Source organism: Spermophilus citellus, assembly GCF_964194105.1.
Source record: "Spermophilus citellus genome assembly, chromosome: 3".
Lineage (NCBI taxonomy): Eukaryota > Metazoa > Chordata > Mammalia > Rodentia > Sciuridae > Spermophilus > Spermophilus citellus.
In genome coordinates, this window is record NC_138184.1 from 51,825,413 (window position 1) to 51,838,010 (window position 12,598).

A 12,598-nucleotide genomic window follows, 5' to 3' on the forward strand; every position below is an offset into this window, starting at 1 on the left:
AGATACCATCATATGCCAATTAAAACTTCAGCAGGCACATCTTAAGAATGAGATCATTCTACTACACACATATATAGCCATAGCTTCTTTTTTAAAAATATTTTATTTTTTAATTGTAGGTGGACATAATACCTTATTTTTCATGTGGTGCTAAGGATTGAATCCAGTGCCTCATATTTGTGAGGCAAGTGCTCTACCACTGAGCTATAACCCCAACCCCACAGTTTCTTTATCATACTCAAGAAATATAGCATTAGCCGTATGCAATGGCGCACACCTGTATTCCCAGTGACTTGGGAGTGTGAGGCAAGATTGAAAGTTCAAGGCCAGCCTTAGCAACTTAGCAAGACCCTGTCTCAAAATAAAAAGTCTAGGAATGTAGTTCAGTGGTAGCACACCCCTGGGTTCAATGCCTGGTACCATAGACAGAATTGTAGCAGTGATAGAGTAATATTATCTTACAGTAGAGGGGGTAGAGAGAGAAAAGGGGAGGGGAGGGGAGGGGAGGGGGGGATAGTAGAGAATAGGATAGACAGCAGAATACATCAGACACTAGTATGGCAATATGTAAATCAATGGAAGTGTAACTGATGTGATTCTGCAATCTGTATACGGGGTAAAAATGGGAGTTCATAACCCACTTGATCAAATTGTGAAATATGATATATTAAGAACTATGTAATGTTTTGAACGACCAACAATAAAAAAATATAAAAAATAAAATGAAAAAAATAATAATAATATTATCTAATACTTAGTCCTTACTCAGATTTTCCCAGTTATCCCACAAGGTGCCTTATAGTTTGGATTTTCCTTTTCTAAAAATGCAAGACCTGCCTGGGGATCTACAGTTGGTAGAGTGCTTGCCTTGCATGCACAAAGCCCTGGGTTCAATCCCCAGCACCTAAAAAAAGAAAAAAAATACATAAGACCCTCTGAAGGATTCCTTGTTACCTTTGGTTATCTTGTCTGTCTGAAGCATTTGTCTGCTTTGCTTCCTCCTGATCTGTTCCTTTCTTGTGGATCTTTCACTTTTCTTCTCCGGAGAAGGTTTCAAAACCATTGCTCTCTCCAGCCCCTGCAGGTGTTGGCTGACCTTGAAGAACAGGATGGACCTGGACGTGGTGAACATGTTTGTGATCGCAGGCGGGACGCTGGCCATCCCCATCTTGGCATTTGTAGCCTCCTTTCTCCTGTGGCCTTCAGCACTGATAAGAATCTATTATTGGTAAGTTGGTTATGTAATTGATGTTCTCAAGAGTACCATGATGTTATCTCCTCTGCCTGTCCCATTGTTCACCATCTGATCCTGGAATATTTCAAGCATGAAGAAAAGTTGAAAGACATGCACCCTCCTGAATTCTGGGAGGGTTGGGAAGAGTTGCTAGTTGCTTTTCATCAGGTTAAATTCTTGTAGATTTCTGGTAACACTTTGCTCTTGAGGTCATCACAACCCCAGAGCCTCTGGCTGGCTATGAGCAAGGACTATACATGTCTGTGGGGCTCCTTTGGTGTTTTCTCATCTCTGGATTCTGACCTAGCAGTGTCCTGGCAGGAGCAGCAGTGTCACTGAAAAGTGAACTACAGCCAGGCGCGGTGGTGCATGCCTGTAATCCCAGCGACTTGGGAGGCCGAGACAGGAGGATCGTGAGTTCAAAGCCAGCCTCAGTAACTTTTAGTGAGGCATTAAGCAACTCAATGAGACCCTGTCTCTAAATTAAAAAAAAAAAAAGAAAAAAGTCCTGGCGATGTGGCTCAGTCAGTTCAATCCCTGGTACTTAAAAAAAAAAAAAAAAAAAACAGTATTAGAAACTCCAGGACCAGTGACAATGAGAAGCATGTGTAGGGCAGAATGCCTTAGAGTTGCTCTAAATTATAAAGTGACAGAAAAAAAGTTTCAAAAATGTCTGTCACTTTTGTTCCACCTTGTTTCTTGCTGTATCTGCACACCACCTGTTCTTTTCTTTTGTATTTTCTTTAGAGTAAGTCATCTTTTTTTTTTAACCTCAAATTTATTCATTTAAAAAGTGATGTGCCAGACATGGTGGCACAAGTCTGTAATCCCGGTGCCTCGGGAGGCTGAGGCAGGAGGATCACAAAGTTCAAGGCCAGAATCAGCAACGTAGCAAGACCCTGTCTCCAAATAAAACATAAAAAGGGCTGGGTATATGGCTCAGTGACTAAGCACCCCTGGGTTCCATCCCCTGTACCAAAAAAAGAGAAGAAAAGAAAAAGGACTGAGGACATAGCTCAGTGGTAGAGTGCTCCTGGGTTCAATCCCTGGTCCAAAACAAAAATTGATATATATATATCACCACTGTAAATTGCAAGCTTGCCCTAAGTACCATAAGTGGAAAGTTAGTATAAAAAAATAAACACAGTGACATTAGAGAACCTTGTTAAGTTCTATCCCTGATACTGTTGTGGGCCAAAGGCTCTGAGCCTCCTTTCTCTTTGGTACCTGGAATAAGAGGCCAGAAAGGTGGGCCTGCCCTGCACAGAGCCTTTGTCCTTGGGGGGAATCAGGTTAGCACTTGAAAAGGAAGCAACCTATATAAGGGGAGTAACCAAGGACAGGGTAGGGACGAAGAGCTTGAGAAGAAGATTAACATTAAACAGGGATGAGAGGTGGGAGGGAAAGGGAGTGAGAAGGGAAATCGCATGGAAATGGAAGGTGTTCCTCAGGGTTATACAAAATTACATATAAGAGGAAAGGAGGGGTAAGAGAAGAATAATACAAGTGGAAGAAATGATTTACAGTGGAGGGGGTAGAGAGAGAAAAGGGGAGGGGAGGGGGAGGGGGATAGTAGAGAATAGGATAAACAGCAGAATACATCAGTCACTAGAATGGCAATATGTAAATCAATGGAAGTGTAACTGATGTGATACAGCAATCTGTATACGGGGTATACAGTAGCCTTTAGCTACTTAAATGGCAGTACCCTTACAGCACGGGTAGCAGGAATTCTGGGTGGTCCCCAGATGGGGAGGCCAGGGATGTGCCCCCATCTCATGGCCCTTCCAAGGCACCATGGGCTTCCACACACAAATGCCATTTTTTTTGTTAAATCTAATTGGAGCTGAGAATACAGCTCACTGATGTAGATTGTAACCATGGATATGGCTGCACACAGAGGTGTGATTATAAAAGGCTAATTCCACCCATCTCGGGAGGCCAGTCTCCATCCTGCCTTGGTCTCTCAACTCCCAGGCTCCCCAGGCTCTCAAGGAGAAGGCTGTCAGAGTAATTTTGATTTTTAAAGAGGAAAAATAAACTCATGGGAAATATTTCATCTTTATGTTGAATTCAAATTGGCATAATATAAAATTCACCATGTTGAAGTAAATAGTTCAGTGGTTTTGTTGTTGTACAGTTGTTGCCACTATCTAATTCTAGAACTCTTCCACCTCCCCAAAGGAACCCCCATTCTGTTAGCAGTCACGCTCAGTTGCTTTCTTTCCCCATCTCCTGGCAATCACTAATTTTTGTCTCTTTGGGATTTGCCTGTTGTGGACATACACTATATGGCCTTTCTTTCTTTCACTTAGCATGTATTTTTAAGGTTTGTTCATTCCTGTTATAGCTGAATAATGTCTGTGCAGTGGTTTCTGTCTCCCACAATTCATGTTGAGGTTTGATTCCCACCATAACAGCACTGAGAGGTAGTGGAGCCTTTAAGAGGTGATTAGGTCATTAAGAGGGATTAGTGCAGTTCTAGCAGAGCTGGATCAGCTATCCCATGACAGTGGGTTGTTGTAAAGTAAGGCAGATCCGCATGTTTTGTCTTTTCTGCGCATGCCCATTTGCCCTTCTGCTTTTTGCTAAGTTGAAGCAGACAAAGCCCTCACCAGCAGCTGAGCAGAGGTCAGCACCATATTCTTGGACTTGCCAACCTCCAGAATCATGAAACACACACACACACACACAAAAGCCACAAACCTCTTACCTTTAAAAATTATCCAATGTCAGGTATTTTGTTATAAAAACAGAAAACAGCCTAAGACAATATGATTCTACCACATTTTATTATCCATCCAACTGTTGTTGATGGACACTTTGTTTTTTTGTTTTTGTTTTGTTTTGTTTTTTTGCAGGGCCAAGGTTACTCCTTTTATTTTATTTTATTTTTTAAAGAGAGAGAGAGAGAGAATGAGAATTTTAATATTTATTTTTTAGTTCTGGGCAGACACAACATCTTTGTTTTTGTATGTGGTGCTGAGGATCGAACCCCGGCCGCACACATGCCAGGCAAGCGCGCTACCACTTGAGCCACATCCCCAGCCCTTGATGGACACTTTGGATGTTGCCATGTTTTGTCTATTATGAATCATACTGAAGGGCTGGGGATGTGGCTCAAGCATGTGTGGCATGCGTGCGGCCTGGGTTCGATCCTTAGCACCACATACAAACAAAGATGTTGTGTCCGCTGAAAACTAACAAATAAATATTAAAATTCTCTCTCTCTCTCTCTCTGTCTATCTATCTCTATCTTTAAAAAAAATGAATCATGGGGCTGGGGATGTGGCTCAAGTGGTAGCGCGCTTGCCTGGCATTCGTGCGGCCCGGGTTCAATCCTCAGCACCACATACAAAGATGTTGTGTCCGCTGAAAACTAGAAAAATAAATAAATATTTTAAAAAAATGAATCATACTGCATAGCAAAAAGTTATATTTATTGAGCCCAGGGGCAATCCACCACTAAGCTGCATCTTCAGTCCTTTTTATGTTTTATTTTGAGTCAGACTGGCCTCAAACTCCCAATCCTCCTGCCTCAGCCTCCCAAGTCACTGGTATTATAGGCATATACCTGGCTCAATGCATGTGATCTTAAAGCCTGCCCGTTCTGGTCACCCAGCTCAGAGCATTGGCCCAGAGACAAACACAATGCTTGTTATCTTGTGAACTCAAACACGCAGGGCCGAGAAGGCCCAGCTGGGTTGAAAAGGGATGGGGAAAAAAAATCCTGGAAAACCTTTCAGATCATGCCAGATGGCATTGTGACATGGAGATTATGATGACAGTAATAGCTCCCAAGATGCCATGGCAGAGGGCTGGGGATGTGGCTCAAGCGGTAGCGCGCTCGCCTCGCATGCGTGTGGCCCGGGTTCGATCCTCAGCACCACATACCAACAAAGATGTTGTGTCCGAGGAAAAACTAAAAAATAAATAAATAAATAAATAAATAAATAAATAAGATGCCATGGCAGAGAGCTGTCAGAAGTCCTATGTGTGGCTTCCTCTGCTGTACCAAAAAGCACAGCCTGTTTCCACCAAAGAAACTCACAACAGGTGACATTTATGCAGTGGTTGACAGAGAATGAACAACTTTACCCTTATATCCCTTAATCACAGCTACCCCAAAGGCCTTCCTCTGCTCACCCTCCCATAATAAACTGGCAGACCTGGGTGAGTCAGGTGAAGTTTCAAGATTGCCAGACAAACAGGAACAGCAGGCAGCAGAGGTAGCTCCACACCCGAACACACCCTCCACTCCCCTACCCTGCCCTCTTGTCTGTCCCAGTACAAGGGCTTGGTGAGCTCATCTCAGCACGAGCCCCTGACTCCCTCTGGGATCTTGGAGTACAGGGAGAGGTGTCCCTGGTAGTCTACAAGTCAGTTTTAAGATCAGCTCTCTTTGGATTAAATTGTCCCTGGTGCAAGGCCACCTCATTTCCATAGTGTCAGGAACCATGAACTGTAGTTGCTCCTGCAGAAGGTGCCAGATGCTTTGCCGTGAGTTGACAGAGAAGCACAACTGGGGGTTCTGTAGCTACGGTGGATGAGCAGCTTCTGCTCCGTCAGAGGCTGTTCTGACTTTCATTGCATAATGAAAATATCAGGGCTTCCCAGAGTGAAAAAGACTTGAGATTCTTTTTTAAGTTTTTTGCTTTTCCAAAGAAACTTGTTAGTGCAATACAGATAAGAAATCTTAGCAAATAGTTTGCTTGTATACATACAAGAGAGAAGAATGGATAAGGGTCAGAAATGAAGAAATAAAACTGACACTGTTTGCAGGTGGCAGGCTGGTATGCATAAAAAGTCTAAAAAAAATCTGTAGACAATTTATTGGAATTAATAGGTAAATTTGGATGAATACAAGATAAGTAACCCCAAATCAGTTGTAATTCCCTTAGGCCAGCAACAAACAGAGAATGAGAGTGTCATGAGACCATTTACCATAGTATCAACAATTATAAAATACTGAGGCTAAGTCTAGAGAACAATATGGAAGAATTCTACACAGAAAACTACAGTGTATTCATGAGAGAAAGTTAAAAAGACCTAAGTGAGGGCTGGGGCCGTAGCTCAGTGGCAGAGCCTTGCCTAGCACGTGAGAGACACTGAATTGGATCTTCAGTACCACATAAAAATAAATAAATAAAACAAAGACCATTGTGTCCATCTACAATTAAAAAAAATTAAAAAGGACCTAAATGAATAGAAGAACAGACTATATTTGTGGGATGGAAAACTTCTTATTGTAGAGATGTCAGATTTCTCTACAGTGATCTTTGGATTTCATATACATGCATTTGAAATCCCAATAGGTTGTTTTTTTTAATGGATTTTAATAAGCTTATTCTTAAGTTTACAAGAAAAAGCAAAGGGCTAATTAAGCAAGATGATTTTGAAGGAGAACAAAGCTAGAGGATTTATATTACTAGCTATCAAGACTATTTATAAAATTATAATAATTCAAGTCAGTGTGAAATTAGCATAGAGGGGAGCAGATAGACCCAGAGAGTCTAGCAATAGATGCACAGAGATATAGGGTTTTGATTTTTTTTTTTTTTTGCATGGTGGATCAAACCCAGGGCCTTACACATGCTAGTCAAGTGCTGCACCACTGAGCTGCTCCAGTCCTGTCTATCTCTGTCTGTCTGTCTGTCTGTCTGTCTCTCTCTCTCTCTCTATTTCTATCTCTCTCTTTGGTAACAGGGATAGAACCCAGGGACATAACCACTGAGCCCCATCCCCAGCCCTTTTTCATATTTTATTTAGAGACAGGGTCTCGCTGAGTTGCTTAGGGTCTCACTAAGTTGCTGAGGCTGGCTTTGAACTTGTGATCCTCTTGCCTCAGCCTCCTGAGCCACCACGGGATTACAGGCCTGGGATTACAGGCCTGGATGCCCGGCTCCAGCCCTATCTCTTGATGTATGACAAAGGTAGCAATGGGGTAAGTGGATTGTGTTAACTAGATATCCAGGGAAAACAAAGCTTAATCTTGACCCCTTTAGTTGGCAGAATTACTAAATTGGTTTCTCAAAGATGTCCCTCCCTAATCCCCAGGATCTGTGATTCTGATGACATACCATTCCCATGGTGGTTATGTTATATACAGTTATGTTGTATATAGCTGATTTTGAAACAGGGGGATGTCCACATGGGCCTGATCTAATGACATTAACCCTTAAAAGCAGAGGGGCGCAAGCTGGTTGTGGTGGTGCACGTCGGTAATCCCAGTGACTCAGAAGCCAGAGGCAAGAGGATGGTAAATTCAAGGCCAGCCCGAACAAGTGCTATTGAGTATGAGTTTCTTTCTTTTTATTGTGGAAAAATATACATGACATTTAAAAAATAAACGTGTGAAGATATGCAGAAATTGTAACCTTTATGCATTGCTGGTGTGACTGTAAAATGGCATAGTGACTGTGAATAAGTTTAGTGTTTCCTCAGAACAGAAAACAGAATTAACATACAATCTAGCAATTCCACTCCATAGGTATATACCACAAAGCACTGAAAGTAAGGACTCAAACAATATTCATACGCTAATGTTCATAACAGCAATCTTTAAAAGAGTCAAAAGATGGAAACAAATGGCTGGGCATGGTGGTACATGCCTGTGATCCCAGAGGCTTGGGAGGCTGAAGCAGGAAGATTGCAAGTTCAAGGCCAGCCTCAGCAATTTAGCCAGGCCCTAAGCAACTCAGTCACTTAGGGCCTGGCTAAATTGCTGAGGCTGGCTTTGAACAAGTGGCAGCTAAGTCTAATCTCCAACTTTGTGAGTCAGAATTTACTCTTATCATTCAACCAAAGAAATTGGGCCACGGGGTTTTCCTTCTGGGCCATTGCATCATTTTTTAGCTGTAGAATCCTTTGGCCGTTCTTTCATTGAGGGTGTCATTTTAAGTTAATGAAAATATTTGTTCCTTCTGCTCCCCGTTTCTGGAGCCATAGGTCAGGTTTACCAGTTCCAGGGAGCTCCACCTGGTGACGGGGTCCTCACTTGCCAGCCCTGGCTCTCTCCACCCTGGGTTCAGTGGGCCTAGCTGGCCACGCCCTGGCCTCTGGGTTTTACACCTTTCCCAAGGTCTTCAGTGAATGCTTGTTGAATATCCAGTAGCTTGCTCAGGCCTCGCCTAGTCCAGAAGGGCTTCCCAGATCCTCTTTGATCTGTATGAGTTCTAGAGAATTTGAAGACTATTAAAAAGTAACAAAGAAAATACAAAAGAACCCATAATCCCTTGAATCATTTTCTTTAATTCCTCTGTTGTTCTTTCTGCCTCTCTCCCCCCACCTTATCAGCGTATAATTCAAAATGTTTTAGCAGAATCAGAATCAGAATCCATAGTATAAAAAATTGGGTCCTGTTTTTTTTGTTTTTTGTTTTTGGTACTGGGGATTGAACTCAGGGGCACTCGACCACTGAGCCACATCCCCAGCCCTATTTTGCATTTTATTTAGAGACCGGGTCTCACTGAGTTATTTAGTGCCTCACGGTTGCTCAAGCTGTCTTTGAACTCCTGATCCTCCTGCCTCAGCCTCCTGAGCTACTAGGATTACAGTTGTGCCCAGTGGGTCCTGCTTTTTACTTGAAATAATGTCATAGATATTTTTCCATATTATTGAATATTCTTTAAACCTCTTTAAATAACAAAAACACTACATTCTGTAGCTATTTAGTGATTTAGGTAATACATTTTCTATTAATGGACACTAAGATTAACATTGATTAACATTCTGATTTTATTGATTTTCTTTTTTGTTTCCTTTCCCCGCCCCACTGTCTTTATTTTATTTATTTATTTTTTCATGCTAGAGATTGAACCCAAGAGCACTTTACCACTGAGCAACATCCCTAGACTTTTTGTATTTTTTTTTCTTTTAATGCAGGGTCTCACTAAGTTGCAGAGGGTCTTCACTAAGTTGCTGAGGCTGGCCTCCGACTTGCAATCCTCCTTAGTCTCCTGTGCCACCATGTCCAACTTCTTTTTCTTTTCTTTTTTTTTTTTTAAGAGAGAGTGAGAGAGGAGAGAGGAGAGAGAGAATTTTTAATATTTATTTTTTAGTTCTCGGCGGACACAACATCTTTGTTGGTATGTGGTGCTGAGGATCGAACCCGGGCCGCACGCATGCCAGGCGAGCGCGCTACCGCTTGAGCCACATCCCCAGCCCCCAACTTCTTTTTCTAATTTTTTTTTTTACATTTTTTTTAGTTGTCAATGGACCTTTATTTTATTTATTTATATGTGGTGCTGAGAATCAAACCCAGTGCCTCACACATGCAAGGGCTCTACCATGAGCCACAACCCCAGCCCATTCCTTTTCTAATTTTAATAACACTGTTTGAACATGTTAAAAAATTATTTTTCGGGGCTGGGGATGTGGCTCAAGCGGTAGCGCACTCTCCTGGCATGCGTGCGGCCCAGGTTCAATCCTCAGCACCACATACAAACAAAGATGTTGTGTCCACCGAAAACTAAAAAAAATAAATATTAAAAAAATATCTCTCTCATTTCTGGAAGTACAATCACTAAGTCAAAGGGCATGAGGACTGTTTTGTTTTGGTGGTGCTAAGGATCAAACCCAAGGCCTTGCACATGCTAGGAAGGTGCTCTACCACTGAGCTACAAAAGGTGTATCTTGTTGGGATTTTTTTTTTTTTTTTTTTTTTTTTTTTGGTATCAGGGATTGAACTCGGGGGTTCTTAATCACTGAGCCACATTCCCAGCCCTTTTTATTTTTTATTTTAGGACAGAATCTTGCTAAGTTGCTGAGGCTGACTTTGAACTTGGGATCCTCCTGCCTCAGTGTCCCAAGCCCCTAGGATTACAGGCGTGCACTTCTATAACCAGTGAATTTTCTCTTTTAACCTTTCCTATATCCTTGGCAGAATGCAACATTTCCCCATGTTGTTGATGAAGAAATTGAGATTCAAAATCATATAGTTAAAGCCAGCTGTGGTGGTACATGCCTGTAATCCCAGCAGTTTAGGATGTTGAGGAAGGAGGATCACAGGTTCAATTTGGTGAGACTGCAGGCAACTTAGACTCTGTCTCGAAATAAAAAAAAAGGCTCAGGATGTGCCTCAATGGTTAAGCACCCTTGAGTTCGATCCCTGGTACAAAAAGAAAAAAGAAAAAAAATTGTATAGTTAGTAAATGAATGAGCCAGGATATGAATGAATAAAAAAGTTCACATTATGGTGCCATGATTTAGAATTTTGAAATATGCTCACTTCCTGATAAGGAGAGCTTTTAAGCTAGCCAACTTTATTGCATTTTTAATCTTTTGTGTAGGCAATGCACTCATTGAAAAATACCAAAAAGAACACAAAAGTCTCCCTCCCACCTCTGTTCTGTTCCACTTACTTCTCACCTCATTCTCTACCTCCGCTCTAGCTACTTGTCTTAATGATGCCTTTTTAGTGTTCCCACACTTTTGTGTGCAGATACAAGTAAATAAGACTCTAAATCCTTATTTCCCTTTCCCCTTATTTTTACACAAATGTTAAGACCAGTGGGTTAAGGTTATTTGCTTTTATAGGACTTTGCTTCTTTTTTAGTGCAAAGTACATCACAAAGTGAATCTCTGATTGAATTAATTATTTTTGATCTTGGAGAGCTTCTTCACGTACAGAGTTCAGTTTGTTTCTATGGTAATTTCATATTGAAATTGATATGGGGCCAAACTGCACCACTTCCAAGTCTTATGTAACCATCTGAAGCCGAGCTTCAGCCCCCCACCATATGTTGTGAGAATCAGAGCCAGAGGATGGGGTGCACACGGTTCCCAGGAAAGAAGTTAGCCCTCTGGAGTCTCCAGAAATGTATTTTAGCAAGAGGTTTATTAAATGTGACCTGTTTCTTAAGAAAACACCTCTTTTCCCTTCTTAGTGCTCCTTGAGGTTGAAGTCCTGGGTGGTCTCCCAGACAGTAAGACCTGGGAGAAGTTTGTCCCACCACTAAGCAGGACATCTAGGGAGGACCGGTCCTCCTCCTGAAGCCACTTACCAGAGCATGCTACCTTTATCTCCCCTTAGGTACTGGCGGAGGACGTTGGGCATGCAGGTCCGCTACGTGCACCATGAAGACTATCAGTTCTGTTACTCCTTCCGGGGCAGACCGGGGCACAAGCCGTCCATCCTCATGCTCCACGGATTCTCTGCGCACAAGGACATGTGGCTCAGTGTGGTCAAGGTGCAGTTCCAAAGCCTTCTCTCTCAGACAGAAAAGGTTTCCACTTGCATGTGACATCATGGGCAATGATGGAAAGCAAAGGGAACCCAAGACTGCGCAGTTCAAGTTCAGTCTCAAAAGCAACACAGTGCTGTCTTCAAACTCTTTTGTCAGAAGAAGTTGATTGAGTTGAATATTATTTGTGAAACTTTAGAAAGCTTTTAACCTTGTGAATATTTGTTTAGGGAAGGTTTCTAACCCAGGCTGGGATTTTAAAAACCATTTATGCCTTTTTTTTTTTTTTTTTTAATGGGCACTAGGGATTGAACGCTGGGACCCTTGACCACTGAGCTCCATCCCCAGCCCTATTTTGTATTTTATTTAGAGACAGGGTCTCACTGAGTTGCTTAGGGCCTCGCTTTTGCTGAGGCTGGCTTTGAACTCGCGGATCCTCCTGCCTCAGCCTCCTGAGCCACTGGGATTTCAGGGGTGCACCACTGTGCCCAGCCATTTATTATTTTATACTCCAGGATTCCTTTCTCTCCCCCTGCCTCATGCTGGTTTTGCTCCTTCCTCCCCTCCCCCACTTCTTCTACTTCTGCATTTTTTTTTTTTTTTTTTTTTGCCAGAGAAATGTTCTTGATCTGGCAGCTTCCTGGAATAGTTTTCCAGCTCACTTTTTGCCCAGGTGTATGTGGTGTGGTGCATGCTGTACTTGGTAAGAGTGAACAGGTAGTGAAGGCTGGAGCTTGCAGAAGTCATGGGAGGGCAGCGGCATCCCAGACTCCCACCCCCGGCAGGTATTATTTGGACTGAGAAGAAAAGGCTCACATAGCTTCTAGTGTCTTGACCAATGGTACCTTCTAGTTCCAAACACCACCATGAAGACAGCCTCACTTCCTGTCCCCACCTCAGATAAACATCTTCTATGTGATTGGATGTTTATTGCTGATAACTGATGTTTCTCAGTTTCCTGTTTAAAAGTGGTATCTTCTCTGCATGGAAGAGGTGGTTTAGGGTAACGATAGTCGCAAGAATTAGATCTTAGCTGGGCGCGGTGATGCACATCTGTAATCCCTGCAGCTTGGGAGGCTGAGGCAGGAGGATCACGAGTTCAAAGCCAGCCTCAGCAACTTAGGCACTAAGGAACTCGGTGAGACCCTGTCTCTAAATAAAATACAAAATAGGGCTGGGG

General features: G+C 42.5%; 1 protein-coding gene across 3 annotated transcripts in view; it reads left to right on the forward strand.

Moving 5' to 3' along the window:
- ABHD6 (abhydrolase domain containing 6, acylglycerol lipase) overlaps nucleotides 1–12,598 on the forward strand; it is a 46,855-nt gene that overhangs the window by 20,331 nt on the left and 13,926 nt on the right. For all 3 annotated transcript variants that reach the window (XM_081284065.1, XM_081284067.1, XM_081284066.1), the window contains 2 exons: nucleotides 1,076–1,228; nucleotides 11,268–11,424. In XM_081284065.1, the coding sequence (XP_081140191.1) occupies nucleotides 1,110–1,228; nucleotides 11,268–11,424 (276 nt within the window). In that variant the 5' untranslated portion in view covers nucleotides 1,076–1,109. The remainder of the gene's footprint in view (nucleotides 1–1,075; nucleotides 1,229–11,267; nucleotides 11,425–12,598) is intronic.